At 36.1% G+C, this 14,612-nt stretch overlaps 1 protein-coding gene across 2 annotated transcripts in view; it reads left to right on the top strand.

The window, feature by feature from the left end:
* Positions 1 to 14,471, top strand: part of LOC110099939 (ATP-dependent helicase BRM) — a 26,589-nt gene extending 12,118 nt beyond the window's left edge. For both annotated transcript variants that reach the window (XM_020827277.2, XM_020827276.2), the window contains exons 9-14: positions 4,245 to 4,448; positions 4,822 to 5,067; positions 5,818 to 7,404; positions 7,505 to 8,035; positions 11,280 to 11,537; positions 13,594 to 14,471. In XM_020827277.2, the coding sequence (XP_020682936.1) occupies positions 4,245 to 4,448; positions 4,822 to 5,067; positions 5,818 to 7,404; positions 7,505 to 8,035; positions 11,280 to 11,537; positions 13,594 to 14,175 (3,408 nt within the window). In that variant the 3' untranslated portion in view covers positions 14,176 to 14,471. The remainder of the gene's footprint in view (positions 1 to 4,244; positions 4,449 to 4,821; positions 5,068 to 5,817; positions 7,405 to 7,504; positions 8,036 to 11,279; positions 11,538 to 13,593) is intronic.
* Positions 14,472 to 14,612: the final 141 nt, after the last annotated feature.

Below are 14,612 nucleotides of genomic sequence, written 5' to 3'. Positions count from 1 at the left end.
CTTCTAATAAATATTTGAAAATTTATCAAGACTGTAGAAAAAACATTTTTGGAAACGTGAAGGTTTCATGGATATTACTAGATTGATTCAACTGGACTGATTCATTTGGTGGATTACGAAGGATCACTCTTAGTGGTTTGTAGTGGGTGTCGTGGGATGGAGAATTATTGTGCTATGTGGGGATTGAAGCGTGATACATGGAGGTTTCAAGTTTGCAACATCGTAGAATGGGGAGAACTAATCGATGGTTTGAACAAAGGTTTGAAATGAGTCTTTGATTTGATCAATTAATGATGTAATCTAGTATATTGACGAGGATTAAGAACAAAATGCAGATTATGCTAAAATGTGAAGTTGCACGGGACATTGTGGTGGGTTAGAGATGTGTAAGTGCATTGCAGGCTTGGCCAATTGTTGAAGGGTTGAGTGGGATTTGCATGATGTGGATGGTCGACCGAAAAGAGTAGCGAGTGTCATATAAGCATAAAGTTGGCAAGCAAGTGATGCGAGGAGGGAACAAATTTAGGGGATTATGGAAGACATACATTGTAGTTGTGTTGGAAAGTGTCGAGGAGGAAACAAATTTATGGGATTATGGAAGACATACATTGTAGTTGTGTTAGAAAGGTAGACACTGGCTACTCATATTGCAGTGAAGTTGCATGCATACATATGAGTTGTTGGAGAAAAGCACAATGCAACCGATTTATTCATTGTAATTGGAAACTTCCACTATGTGGGTGTCAGAGAGGGGGGAAAATCTTGCAAATAGATAAACCTTTGGAGGTGTAATGGGCATTGACATGGTCTATGGAGGCATTGGAGAATGTGGGCTTGGGATTGATGGAGGAGATGATGATTGCGACAAAGTCTTAGAGGTGGATGGGGTTGAAGGGCCTTCTGAGCATTGAGATAGGTTGCACGAGAAGATGATGAGAATATCGGCATATGAGAGGATGCTTTGGGCCTTGGAGTTTGAGGGAGGTTTTGTTGCCAAAGCTGGAATTGATAGAGGGGAAGATCAATTGAAGGAGAAGATACACAACGAAGATATTGAAGATTGACAGTAGCTTTGAAGTCAACATCCAAGAGCTCTTCGGATGGCTTTTCTCCTTGAAGAACTTGAATGGATGAAGGAAGAATGGCCTTGACCTGATGTAATCAACATAGTTGAAGTAATGGGTGAGATAATTGTGGCCTAATGCTTTGATAAATGGTGATTGGGTTTGGATTGCTTTGGTGAATTGTTTGTCTTTGTTGTAAATTGATAGAGTAGGGTTATAGAATTTGTCGGAAAGGAGAAAATCCTGCTTCAAGGGAGAGCCAAGGTGGAAGTGAAGAAATGTTAGAAAATTAGATGAAAAATGCCTCAAGAGGCATGGGGATAGAGAGGAAGAAGGCAAGTATAATCCTATAGGTATGTTAGCTCAACTAATACAAATTCTTCATACTCATTAATTATTATTGCAATGATTTCCTCGTATGCTTTAATTTTGCAAGTGGGGTGAGGACCGAATACGTGAGATCCCTATGGGCAACATGATGATGTATAGGGATGACCTAGATGTTTTGCAACTTAGCCAAGTTTATTAAAGATTACATATTTTAACTTCAAAATTATTTTTAAAAATTAAATTAATGAACACTTTCTTATGTTTTTGATGACCATGACTTCATACACGGATGTAATATTGGCCACCCTACCAAAGTAGTGTCGTGTGTTTAGGAAGGTATGGACGGCACGTGTAGCAATCATTAACTGGAAAAGTGTGGAGTGGAACCTCCTTGATCGAGTGATGAGGCAATTTGGAGGTGTTCGATTCACCGCCTGGAACCTATACGAAGAAGATACAGATGGATAGATGGCTGAGGACAGGTCGACATGGACTGGACATTTCAATATCGGGCATACATCGAGCTGTTGAACAACATACTTGCATTTCTTCTTCCAGTGATTCCACCAAAAGCAAGAGGTAATCAGGAGTTGGGGACTTACCTATGATGGTTTAGGTAATGAGAATCAATTTATTTATTACCGCCTCAAACATTGCTACCAAAAACTATTTTTTCAAGATTTCCTAGAGAGTGATTGGCAGTACATATACTCACATAGTTGCAATACAAAATATGTCTTAACTTTTTCCTTAAAATTTCTTTGAAAAATAATACCTTTTACCCTGAATATGTTCATCAGGAAGACTACTACGTATGCAGTTTCAACATTCTAGAACAACTCAATGGCAGGCATAGAGAAAATGTTAGCTCCATGTAGTTGGCCACTGGTCAGGTCATTGAGCTAGTGAACAGAGTACAAAGATTGGTGCAAGTAGAATATAGTTCATTCTACGGTAGCACATATGAGCAGGCTCAATACAAGAAAGATGTTAGAGGTACACAAGCAGCTCAAGGCTCTGGACGTTCTACCTTAGATGATCCATCTAGATCCATATGGGGCATAAGCTAAGAGAAATCAGGAAAGTTCATCACAACCCATAGTCCAGACTAATAACATGAAGGCAAAAATAATCCTAAAGGGGAATCTAAAAAAATTTTCTTATTCCATGTTCAAATATGAATGAATTACAAGATTAGGTTTATTCGTAGAATTATTCCATATTAAAAGAACAAAACTACCTTCAAGAAAATAGATAAAAATATAGTCCTATTACGCATGACATTTAAACCACCAAGAATTAGTTAATTACAAATAAAGACTATTAGATAATAATACTATCAACATATACTCGCAACGGATTGAGGTGGACCTGTGGTGCTTCAAACTCCCTTCTCTTACTCAATATGCTCAAGATCTTTATTGCGCCTGCTACCACTAAGTTGTAACTCAAGCATGCCCATGGAAGTGGGATACCATGCCTTGGGCCACTTGCCTCATTTCTCCAGCTTTTTATGGCGACTTTCGCTTGTTGAGAGTTTGATGCTGTTCTTGCTAATGATGTCAAGGTGTACTTGGGAGAAGGGCTGTCAGGGTTCAGTTTGTGGCTTACTTTTGGCAAGGTGGGTGGTATTGGAGGTGGCAACTCAGAAAAAAATAGTACAGTTGTAGGAGGTGAATGAGGAGATGGCTGCATGTAGGAAATATCAGGTCAACATACTTTTTGAGAGGCAATAACAACATACTTTTTGAGATGCTATTGCCTCTTTAACACATTTGGGGCTCAGTTGATGCAAGGCAACCTTAAATACCTTGGAAGATAATTCCATAACTTAGGATAATTTGTTTGATTGAATTGATAGCACGCTAGTATTTAAAAACTATTGAGTTTAAGGTGGTTGCTTATGTTATTTTTCAGGAACTTGATTTTTCTAGTGGTTTGTTTTACATGTAAGATGATTTTTTCACTTTCAATCGTGGTTATCATTATTATAACATGGTCGATGATGAAAAAAATTGTAGGATAAACAGCATTTTCTTCTCATGGAGTTACAAGATACCAAATTAATGTCAATGCATGAATATATATTATCTATATGCTAAACTAGAAATTGGTGTTTGATGTGGGGGACAAAGCACTTTTCTTCAACATTCAAATTTAAATTTAACAAATATTTTGGAAAGAAATACTTCAAATAAATTTTTCTGAAATTAATCTGCTAGGTCTTATTGCTTCGAACTTTGGACTTCCATTGTTTCAATGCCAGTCTTCCAGAAAAGTAGTGGTAGCCAACTGTGTATTCTTGGAAAATTGTGATAGAATTCTTATGAGAAATTCTTTAGAAAAACCCAAAAACTCTTCCATTGACATTTGGCATTTTTTTGGTGTAAATATCTATCAATGTGAGAAATTCAGATATGGGTGAGAACTTCACCGAAAAAATCCTTGCCATTTATATGATTTCCATAATAGGAATTTTATCCAGAAATTTGGAACATTTTGTATTTTCATGATTGTATTGGCTCTTGTAATTTGGATGCTTAGCTTTAGGATTTAAATGTTGCTATAATTTAGAGAGCAGCATACTGAAAATGCATGCATGCATGATATGCGCAGAGTATTTGGAAACAAGTTTTAAAATGACATTTCAACTTACTGCTTTGCAACAGTTAGCTAGTGATTCAAGTAATATTCCAGATAATATGATTTTTTTTTAAATGACATTTCAACTTACTGCTTTGCAACAGTTAGCTAGTGATTCAAGTAATATTCCAGATAGTATGAGTTTTTTTTTTTTTAAGTTCATGATGGACAATCATGCTGATCAATTTGTATTTTTTTTCTGCACAGGAAGTTTTGTCTGTGAAGTTTAACGTGCTTGTTACAACTTATGAGTTTATCATGTATGATCGTGCAAAGCTGTCTAAAATTAATTGGAATTACATCATCATTGATGAAGCCCAACGCATGAAGGATAGAGAATCTGTTCTTGCCCGTGACCTTGATAGGTATCGTTGCCAGAGACGTTTGCTTCTTACTGGAACTCCTCTTCAGGTGTGTCTTAGCACTGCTTCGATGCATGTTGGTTCCAAATTGCCCATGCCTGTTACAATTTAAATTAATGATCTTAGCTTGCTTGTCCTTTCTTGCTTCTTTATGATTTGGTGTTATCGCACGTTCAAACATTGTTTTGTGTTTGGTGGCCAGGAACAAGGGGGTGTTGGGGATGGTTGTTGGTTTGTTTGACAGGCCAGATTTTATATTTTAGTGTAATGCCAATACATTCTTATGAATTAGTTCTTGCTATCAAGGTTGATTATGATACAAAAATTGGATGGTGTTCAATGATTTAGATACGGTGCTTGCTATTTGATGTTTTGTTTGATTGTGTTGTGGATATAAGTAAATGATTATTTTCTTTCTGCAGAATGATTTGAAGGAATTGTGGTCCCTCCTTAATTTACTTCTCCCAGAAGTGTTCGATAACCGCAAAGCATTTCATGACTGGTTTTCTAAGCCCTTTCAGAGGGATGGTCCTTCACAAAACACTGAGGAAGATGATTGGCTTGAAACAGAGAAAAAGGTGATTATCATCCACCGACTGCATCAAATTCTGGAACCCTTTATGCTGAGACGGCGTGTTGAAGATGTAGAAGGCTCTCTTCCAAGCAAGGTATGCAATTTTCTTTTACTTTGCAAGTCATCTAATTTATCATAAACAGAAACAATGCACGTGAATGCCTTAACATTCATCATATGCTTTTCAAAATATTTAAAAATGGTCCAAAGTCAAATAGTAAATATTTTATTAAATTATAAATTATTCAAATATGTTTCATTTTTTAATATATTGTCTTTTTAAATTATCTTGTAGCATCAGAAATATTTAAATGCAAAATTACTATATATATATATAAACACAATATTTATCTTGTTTGGAAGATTTTTATGTGCTTTTTGTAAAAACATTTGGGAAAAAATAATGCCAAAATATAAATCAATAGGTCAATCTCAGATGAAAATATGCAAATGAAATAAAAAATGGATAAATTTTAAATTATTTAGGAGTTAAAATAAAATATTAATTAAATGATACTTAGATTTATTTGTATTATTTAAAATTAAAAATATTTATATGTTGAGTTTATAATTTCAAATGAAGAGGTTTGATTTTTTTGTAGTAAATCAAAGAAATATGAATGAAGTATACGCAGGAGTTTAAGATAACAAGATATAAACCAATAACCTCTTAGATCGGTTTGGATTACCTTGATAAGTGAATAAAGGTTAACCTCTTTTATGGTTATTATTTTTAATGAAGGGATGCAATATCTTTTCAAAATAAAGGTTTGAGATATTCGAGTGAAATCCCTTTTAATTGTAGTATAGATTAGGCTAAAATAATTTCTTGACATGCTTGCAGGTGTCCATTGTGTTGAGATGCCGAATGTCAGCCATGCAAAGTGCCATATATGATTGGATTAAGTCTACTGGTACTATTAGAGTCAACCCTGAGGAAGAGTTGCTCAGAGTTCAGAGGAACCCAATGTACCAGATCAAGATGTATAAAAGTCTTAAAAATAAATGCATGGAACTGCGCAAAGTTTGTAATCATCCTCTTCTTAACTATCCGTATTACAATGACTATTCCAAGGACTTCCTTGTGAGGTCTTGTGGAAAACTTTGGATTCTGGATAGGATTCTCTTAAAACTTCACAGGTCAGGTCATCGTGTCCTTCTTTTTAGCACTATGACAAAGCTACTTGATATAATAGAGGAATACTTGCAGTGGCGCAATCTCATTTATAGGAGGATTGATGGTACAACAAGCCTAGAAGATCGGGAGGCTGCAATTGTGGACTTCAACAGTCCTAACTCTGACTGTTTCATTTTTTTGCTCAGTATACGTGCTGCTGGGAGGGGTCTAAATCTCCAAAGTGCAGATACAGTTGTGATATATGATCCAGATCCAAACCCACAAAATGAGGAGCAGGCAGTTGCTAGGGCTCATCGTATCGGGCAGAAGAGAGAGGTAAAAGTTATATATATGGAAGCAGTTGTTGACAAAATAACGAGCTTTCAGCGAGAAGATGAGATAAGGATTGGAGGTGGGGGAGATTTAGATGATGAACTAGCTGGTGAAGATAGATATATTGGATCAATTGAGAGTCTTATTCGTAACAACATTCAACAATATAAGATTGATATGGCAGATGAGGTCATAAATGCTGGTCGTTTTGATCAGAGAACAACACATGAAGAACGTAGAATGACTTTAGAGACATTGTTACATGATGAAGAAAGATACCAAGAAACTGTGCATGATGTTCCCTCCCTTCAAGAGGTAAATCGTATGATTGCACGCTCTGAAGAAGAAGTTGAGCTTTTTGATCAAATGGATGAGGAATTTGATTGGACAGGGGATATGGTAAAATATAGTCAAGTTCCGAAGTGGCTTTGTGCAGGCACTAAGGAGTTAAATGCCGTCAATGCTAGTTTATCTAAGAAGCCGTCCAAAAACATGCTGGAAAGCAATATTCATATGGATCACACTGAGATATTCTTTGGCTCATCCCTGAATAAAACTGAGAGAAGGGGCCGTCTTAGAAGTTCATCAAATGCCAAAAGTCTTTCCATTTATGCGGAATTTGATGATGAAGATGGTGATGACTTTGATGCTAGCTCAGAGGATTTGTTAGATGACGGAGAGGCAGATGGAGAGGGAGAAATTGGGGAACTTGAAGAAGAAGAGTTTAATGGTGCAATTGATGCACCTCCAAGTAACAAGGAACAATCAGATGAAGAAGGATTAATTTGTGAGGATGGTATTTACAACTCCTCTCAGATAATGGAGGGTAACAGAAGCGTTAATATGACTGAAGAAGCAGGGTCAACCGGCTCTTCTTCTGGAAGTAAAAAGCTGATGCAGCCTGTTACCCCTTTTTCATCTCAAAAGTTTGGATCACTTTCTGCTTTAGAATCTAGGAAATGCCCTCCTTCAAAAAGCACGGTATGTAGAGATTGCTTCTTGCCTAATCATGCGGTTTACATTTTAATTTGTCGTCTTATAATCAGTTCCAAAACATGTAATTGCCTTTCTAACATTCTAGCCAGATGAGCTGGAAGAAGGAGAAATTGCAGTATCAGGGGATTCTCAGATGGATCTGCAACAATCGGGAAGTTGGGCTCATGACCGTGAAGAGGGTGAAGAAGAACAGGTTCTCCAACCAAAATTTAAACGCAGACGCAGTATTCGGATTCGCCCAAGAAATCATGTTGAAAGACTTGTAGAGAAATCCAACAATCATAGGAGTTTTTCAGAGCATGGATCACAAATGCTCTTGCAGATGAATCATGATTATGATTTACAATTGAGGACTGATCAAGACCTTGATGTGTTCACTGAAGATAGGATGGATATGAGCTCTGCTTCACATAAGAAGAGACGGAATTTGCCATCAAGAAAAGCTATATCAGTTACGAAAGAAAATTCTGGTAAATCAGCTTATGGTCCTGGTCCTTCTGTACCCGCTGAGGATGCCACCGAACATTCCCGGGGTAGTAGTTGGAATGGGAGGGCTGTTAGCATTGCCAGTCAAAACTTCATTGTTTCGAAAATGCCAGATAGTACTCAGAGGAAGGTAACTCTCTTTCCTTTTGCTCTATTTGGTACTTCTGAGTATTTTATTGAACTAGTATTTTTGAATACATAGGTACATCAAAATGATGAGTTCGTTATTTTGTTGCTTCCATCTAACTGCATCAAGACTTTGTGAACACTTTGACCCAAATTCCAGTCTAGACGCAACAAATAATCAGTTGAAGTAACTTAACCATTTTTTTTTTATTTTTAAATAGTGGATATCTTTGTTTGTGATAAGTTGCCTCATGCAAAGAAGCAAAGAAGCTGAATAAGGGCAGTCACAAAATTAATGATGCCTAATTATAATATTCTTGCTATTCTTGTTCCACCCTACGAAGCATTTTTTTTCTTTTGAAATTACAGGACTTGAATGTCAAAACAACAAGGATATATTTTTTTCATTTCTGAATATTAATAACTAAAATTTAAACAATGCAAAATTGAGGTAAAGAGGGAGTGAGGGATGCACAAAATTAGGGATGAAAAATTATAACAGTCCTCCATTAGCTCTACACTATGAAGCTTTTATTTTTTTAATTAGCAGGACTTGAATGCATAAAACAATGAGACTAGTTTTTTAGTATGGATATCAACAATTAGCATTTAGATAATGTGTTGAAACTCGTCAATAAAACAAGTTGAGAGAGATGTAGGGAGGGTGATGCTTAAAACAACGTGATTGTTTTTTTATCATATTTTGGATATCAAAAAATGAAATTTAAACTTGTCAATAAAACATGTTTAAAGTTTGAACTTTTTAGAAATAATAGACTGAGGAACCGAATAATTAAAAACTTGCGCAGGATTCTATGATTATAATAATCATGAAATTACAATGTCAACGCTGAGGTCTGTCTAGTAAGTGCTAGTGAAGTATGCAGTAGGTGTCTAACTAGTGTTTATGGCATGTCGATATGTATTAAGTGTCAAAGCAGTGTCTATGACGATTGAAAAGGTTTGATAGAAGATAGTGTGATATTAATGTACATCCAAAGGTAATACATGGCATGCATCAGAAGTGTTGAAAAAGTTCTGGTATCCTTAGAGTTGTCGATATATAATAGGATATTCTCTTTAAAATGTCCATTTTGCATTATTTTATTCTAGATGATCAACTAGAAACACTAGCATTAATTGAAACAAGCACCACTAGGAAACCGTTTCATGGAATGGAATAGATAAAACTGAAATCGCTTAACCCAAGAATAATTCTTCCATTAAAATTGTGCAAGGTCAGATAACATTGCAAAGGGGAGCTCTGATGTTGTTGAAATATTCACATGTTTTTTTTTATTTTTTTATTTTGCATTTAAGATTTTTCTTTTTTGGGCAAGGTTGCGGTATTGTTATGAAGTTAGACTAAGTTTTAAGCATCATTTAATCACCATTATGATTTAGACTCTGGTGATCGCCTGATTTTCCTATGGATGAAACTGGGAAGCAATAGAAGCCATATTCAAAATTAGTTTCAACAAAAGCAAAAGTAAATGGCATTGTCATCATTCTTCAGTTATTTTTAAAAATTAGAACTATGTTGAATGCTAATGAGTTAGTTTACCTTCTAGTGCAGCAAGAAACATTATTGTTACCTTAAACCAAATTTACTAGCACGTTAGGATTTTGATATGATCGTATCTTTTAAAATCTTTTATTAACATATCTGTTTTCTTTGCACATATCTTTCTTACCTAATCCTCATTGCTCCCAACACTCATCTCTCTTGAGGTGCACCTTATCGATGTCTTCACTATTAATAAAAGTTTTATGTTACCCATGTTCTACATAATTGTTGTTGATTTAATTATATGTAGCTAGTTTAACTAAAATATTATCACATTCACCAATGATATAGGTAATTTATATGTTTCATTAAAGACTTCTATATTTAATTCTCCTGTTCATTCGATGCTATGCCATTGTTATTTAGAGAATAACAATGCTTATGGCGCTCAATTCTTCTGGATGAGATTCAAGTATAATGAATTAGTTTATATTATTATGAGATATTGTTTCTTTTCGCATTGCATCTCTATGGTAGCACAATTGAGGGAAGGATTTGTTGTAGATGGACAATGTTGGCATGGCTGTTTGTGGCTCTGGCATACCAAGTATTAGAACCATGCCTGTCCTTTTCTTGCATACTAGGTGTTGGCTATCACAACATGGAAACCATGGACTTTAGTTGTGCATCATGTGGCTATATTTTTTGCTCGATTTCTACCACGCATGTGATATTGGTTTAATATTCATCTTTTTTTTTATTGAGAAGAAATCTAAAATAGTACTCTTGATTATTTTTATGGTGTCATTGTAGTATCAAAGTATCACATTTCTACTATTTAGTTTGACTTTATAAAATTGGTCCAAAATTGTAGCGGGATGCAAGATTGATCCCAATTAAGTCCCCAAGGGGCTGTGATCATTTTTTTATAGTTGAGAGACTAAATTAAAGAAATTTGATATTCTGGGATTAAATTGACCGCATACGAATAATTGAGTGACTATTTTGGGCTTTTTCCTTCTTAATCACTCCAAAACATACAAATCTGCGTGATACTGAAGTGCATCTGGTGAATGTCCATGCACTTAGTGAAAAATGTCTACAACCTTTTCCTTGGTTGATGCGATAATCGACATAACTTGCAAGTTGGTGTAATAGCTGGAACTGCTGAAGCAAAGTGTTTTAGGTTTGCACATTTGAGTCACCAACCTTCTGCAGTATGAATTACTTGAACCTATTGTTTGCATTTATTAAGTATCATCTATGATTATTCTTGAGCTTTCAAGTAACAACGGAAGTACTCTAAATAGAATGTGCACCCTAGTTGCTGCCAGCATAGTGATATTTTTGTCCTGCTACCTTGAATTTTTTTGCTTCAATGGAATGCCATCTTTGTGGATGAATCCTTGCGTATTTTGTTTTGATAGTAAGAACTGCTGCTCATGTAAACCAGTATTATATATCGCCCTCATTTCATGAAAGATGAACAATTGATCTGGTAAATTGGAGTTATCTCTTTTGGAATTTTGTTATACTTACAAAAAGCATTATATTTCCTTATTTGATTTTGTTAGTCAATGGGAAATTTAGTTAATTCCATCTTTTCTTGTCTGAGCCTCAGACATCAAGACTGGCAGTGGTAAATATTAATGTGCTGCATTCCGTCTATAACTTGATGGATAAAATTTTCATATCTTTTGTGATCAATGTTGTGTTGCTGAATGACAGTTTTCCAATGCAGTGCAAAAATGTGATCAGCAAGCTTCATAGGAAAGTAGACAAAGATGGCAGTCAAGTTTTCCCCGTCCTATGTGATTTTTTGAGGAGGAAGGAAAATTATGGTTTTAAGAATCTTGTGGGAAAGAGTAGTGTTCTCCTAGACCTACAAAGAATTGAACAACGAGTGGACAATTTGGAGTATAATGGTGTGGCGGACTTCATAGCAGATGTACAGTTGATGTTGAAAAATGTTGTTCAGTATTGCAATTACTCTCACGAGGTATGCTTTTCTCATTCACATGTTTTTCTTCATGCGCTTTGAGATGTGATCTAAAACATTTTCACCAACTTGCAAAATATTGTTTTGTTGTTTTGCCTCATTATTTTTCATAAAATTGCACGTGGTCCTTAATTTAAATCATTCACTTGTGTTCTGGATTTTAGAAGTCCAAGCAATCTGGTTATTTTCATCTACTTTTCTGCTAGCTTTTTTAAACCTTGGAAGAACCAAAATCTTGTGAAAAATGAGGTAATTTTTACCTATTTTTTTTCTTGTTTAGAAGTGGACCAACTGAGAGTGAATGGGAGACTGGCAATGGTAGCCACCATTTTTATTTTAGACTTGAATTGGGTTGGAGTAGTTCCATGGGGTACCTTGCGAACAGGCAGCCTCCATGAATTGGGACCATTGCCAAATGTTGGAACCAGTTGAAGAGGGTTTCAAGTTGGAAACTGTGTCCATATAAAAACACATATAATCATCTGACCGAAGTGTATTTTTTCTAAAATGCATCAAGGAGATTGTATCAAGAGAGTACCATGGAAGGTCATGCCACTAAGGGATCTGTTTGGTTGCCTGAAAAAGGAAGACTACTTTGGAGTTGTTTGGATGAGTATAAAAGAAATATATGATATTATTATTTTTATTTGATTTGAGGTTAAATGAATGCAATATAAAGTATAAAAAGGGTATTGGTCAGTGACCGACATTGGTGGTGGTGTGGCTGATGTTGGGCGGAGGCAGCCGGCGGTGTTGTTAGGCGGCGATAGGGCGGTCAGGCGGTCAGCTTGCAGCAATTGCAATGAATTTTCGGTGTATTTGGAACTCGCTCAAATCCGAGGAATTTAAAATACACCAAAAATGAACTAGAGTTTGTATTCTAAATTCATCAAAATTTTACATTGTATTTGTTTTACGTCAAACTAAACGCCAATATTCTCAAAATCGCTGTATTTGAAATACTTTATACTCTTTTTGTAGGCGGCCAACAATCCTTAAATGAAAACTGTCAAAATAAATTGTTATGAACAATTAAATAAACTACTTTAGTTTCTTTGAATTTAATTCAATTGGAATAAGCACTTACAGTGCTCAACTAGGTGGTGATATTAAGTTGAGTTCAAGTGAGTTGAGCTCCACCCCAACTGGAAATCAATTACAGGGACCTAGCTCCAGCTTGACTTAGGTTTTGAGTTGAGTTTATTTGAATTGTAATCTAATCAGTTTTGGGTCGGTTTAAAAATCAAAATCTTCTGGAATTGATTACCTCCAGGCTTTAAATTTGAAATTTCTTAAAAAAAAAGGATTATATTAAACCAAACTCAGTGATAACCAAAGACCAAAGCATAACTGCTTTTAAAAAACGAATGATGAATAAATTTAAAACGAAAGCGAGAACCCTCAGGAATAACAAATCCGCACCGTAAGGATGTTCTGATTTGCTGGGAAGGAACGAGGACAAATAAACAAGAAAACAACCCCAAAACACGACTACCTTCAAAGTAGAGTTTCAAACAAAGTAACTTATAAAGGTTGAACAAACTAAAAATCCTAAGATTCTTGGAAAAGAGCTTTGAAAAAAAGTTTAGTGGTTTGTGTATGTAAAATGTAGGCAAAAGAAGATTTCCATATTTACAAAAATTTAGATCATCATGTAGGAAGCAACCTTGCGATGATGTGGCTAAAAAGATCTATCTTATTCATGATCATATATATCTTGCTATTTAATCGGGCTATTGAGACACTTTTCTAAGCTGCATCTATGAGTCATAACACATTGTTATTCCATAGTTAATCTCCAAATAAGCCAATTGCAATACACAAAATACTATAAATCCCTTCTATGAAAAGATAATCCGTAATTATGAAAGAAATGTGGAGTTTAATGAAGCGGAATAGCTTGCGTTTTAGTTTTTTTACTGTTTTATGAACACTTATGCTGACCATTGAATAAAGTCTTGCAATGGGACATCTTTGATGCCCCCAAAATATCAATGTTCTTCCTCGCACTAGACATATTTTAATCACGATAATGATTGTTGGAATGTTCTAACAGGTGAAGTGCGAAGCTGCAATGATTCACGACCTATTCTTTGACATCATGAAGATTGCATTTCCAGAGACAGACTTTAGAGAAGCTCGAAATGCACATACATTCTTCAGCCCTGCAGCAACAGGAGCTGCGCCATCTCCAAGGCAGCCCTCCTTGAGCCAAAGCAGACGACTTCCCCAGATGGAGACCCGGCCAAGCTCCAGCCCTACCAAGGCTCGGGGTCATACCTCTGCTGCTCTCCAGGAGGATCGGCAGGACTTCGGTCCAGCGCACCCCGCAGATCTTGTCATCTGCAAGAAGCGGAGGAATGACAGGGATAAGCAGCGAGTGGGTCCCTCTTCCCCAGTCACCCCTAGGTGGATGGGACCGCCCCTGCCCCCGGCGAATCAAAATCGTCCATCTCCTGCTAGGTCTCCAATAACAAATAGAAGTACCAGGACTCCTTTCCAGAGGGATGCTCATATGGTTCATCCTGATGGAAGCCCGGCCAGTGGTCTATCTCCAGGTTTGAAAGAGGTTCAGTGGGCCAAGCCTGTTAAGAAAATGAGGACAGATTCAGGAAAGAGGAGGCCAAGCCATTTATGATTGTAGGTGATCAATTAAAGCTTAGTGGTTCGAATGGTGGCCTAACTGGTTCAGAGAGGTCATGCATCCTGCCCCGACTTTCCCTGTAATCCTTCATCACATTTCTTATTTATTTTCACATACTAGGAGTCGGTTGGGAATGAAAGAAGGGCTTAGAAATGTCTAGATTGTTCGATTGTTTCTGTAATTTGGAAGTTGATATTCCTAATGAAACTTCCTAGTGCTCAAACATTCACACAGGGTGGCAGGCAATGTAGTTGTATCAAAAAAAGAGGCAAAAAGAAAAGAAAAAAAAAGGTAAACTAGTATGCCTCATGCAGAGTGTTTGAATTGAGGATATCTCATCATTCTTTTAGATGTTACTAACATCTTTAAGTTAAAGCTACTGTTGCAAAATGTTAGAAGTGTAATATATAATACGATATTTTTAGTAGAAT

This window comes from Dendrobium catenatum, unplaced genomic scaffold, assembly GCF_001605985.2.
Source record: "Dendrobium catenatum unplaced genomic scaffold, ASM160598v2 fragScaff_scaffold_334, whole genome shotgun sequence".
NCBI lineage: Eukaryota > Viridiplantae > Streptophyta > Magnoliopsida > Asparagales > Orchidaceae > Dendrobium > Dendrobium catenatum.
Note: the sequence above shows the minus strand (reverse complement) of the source record. Positions and strands in the feature narration are given on the sequence as shown.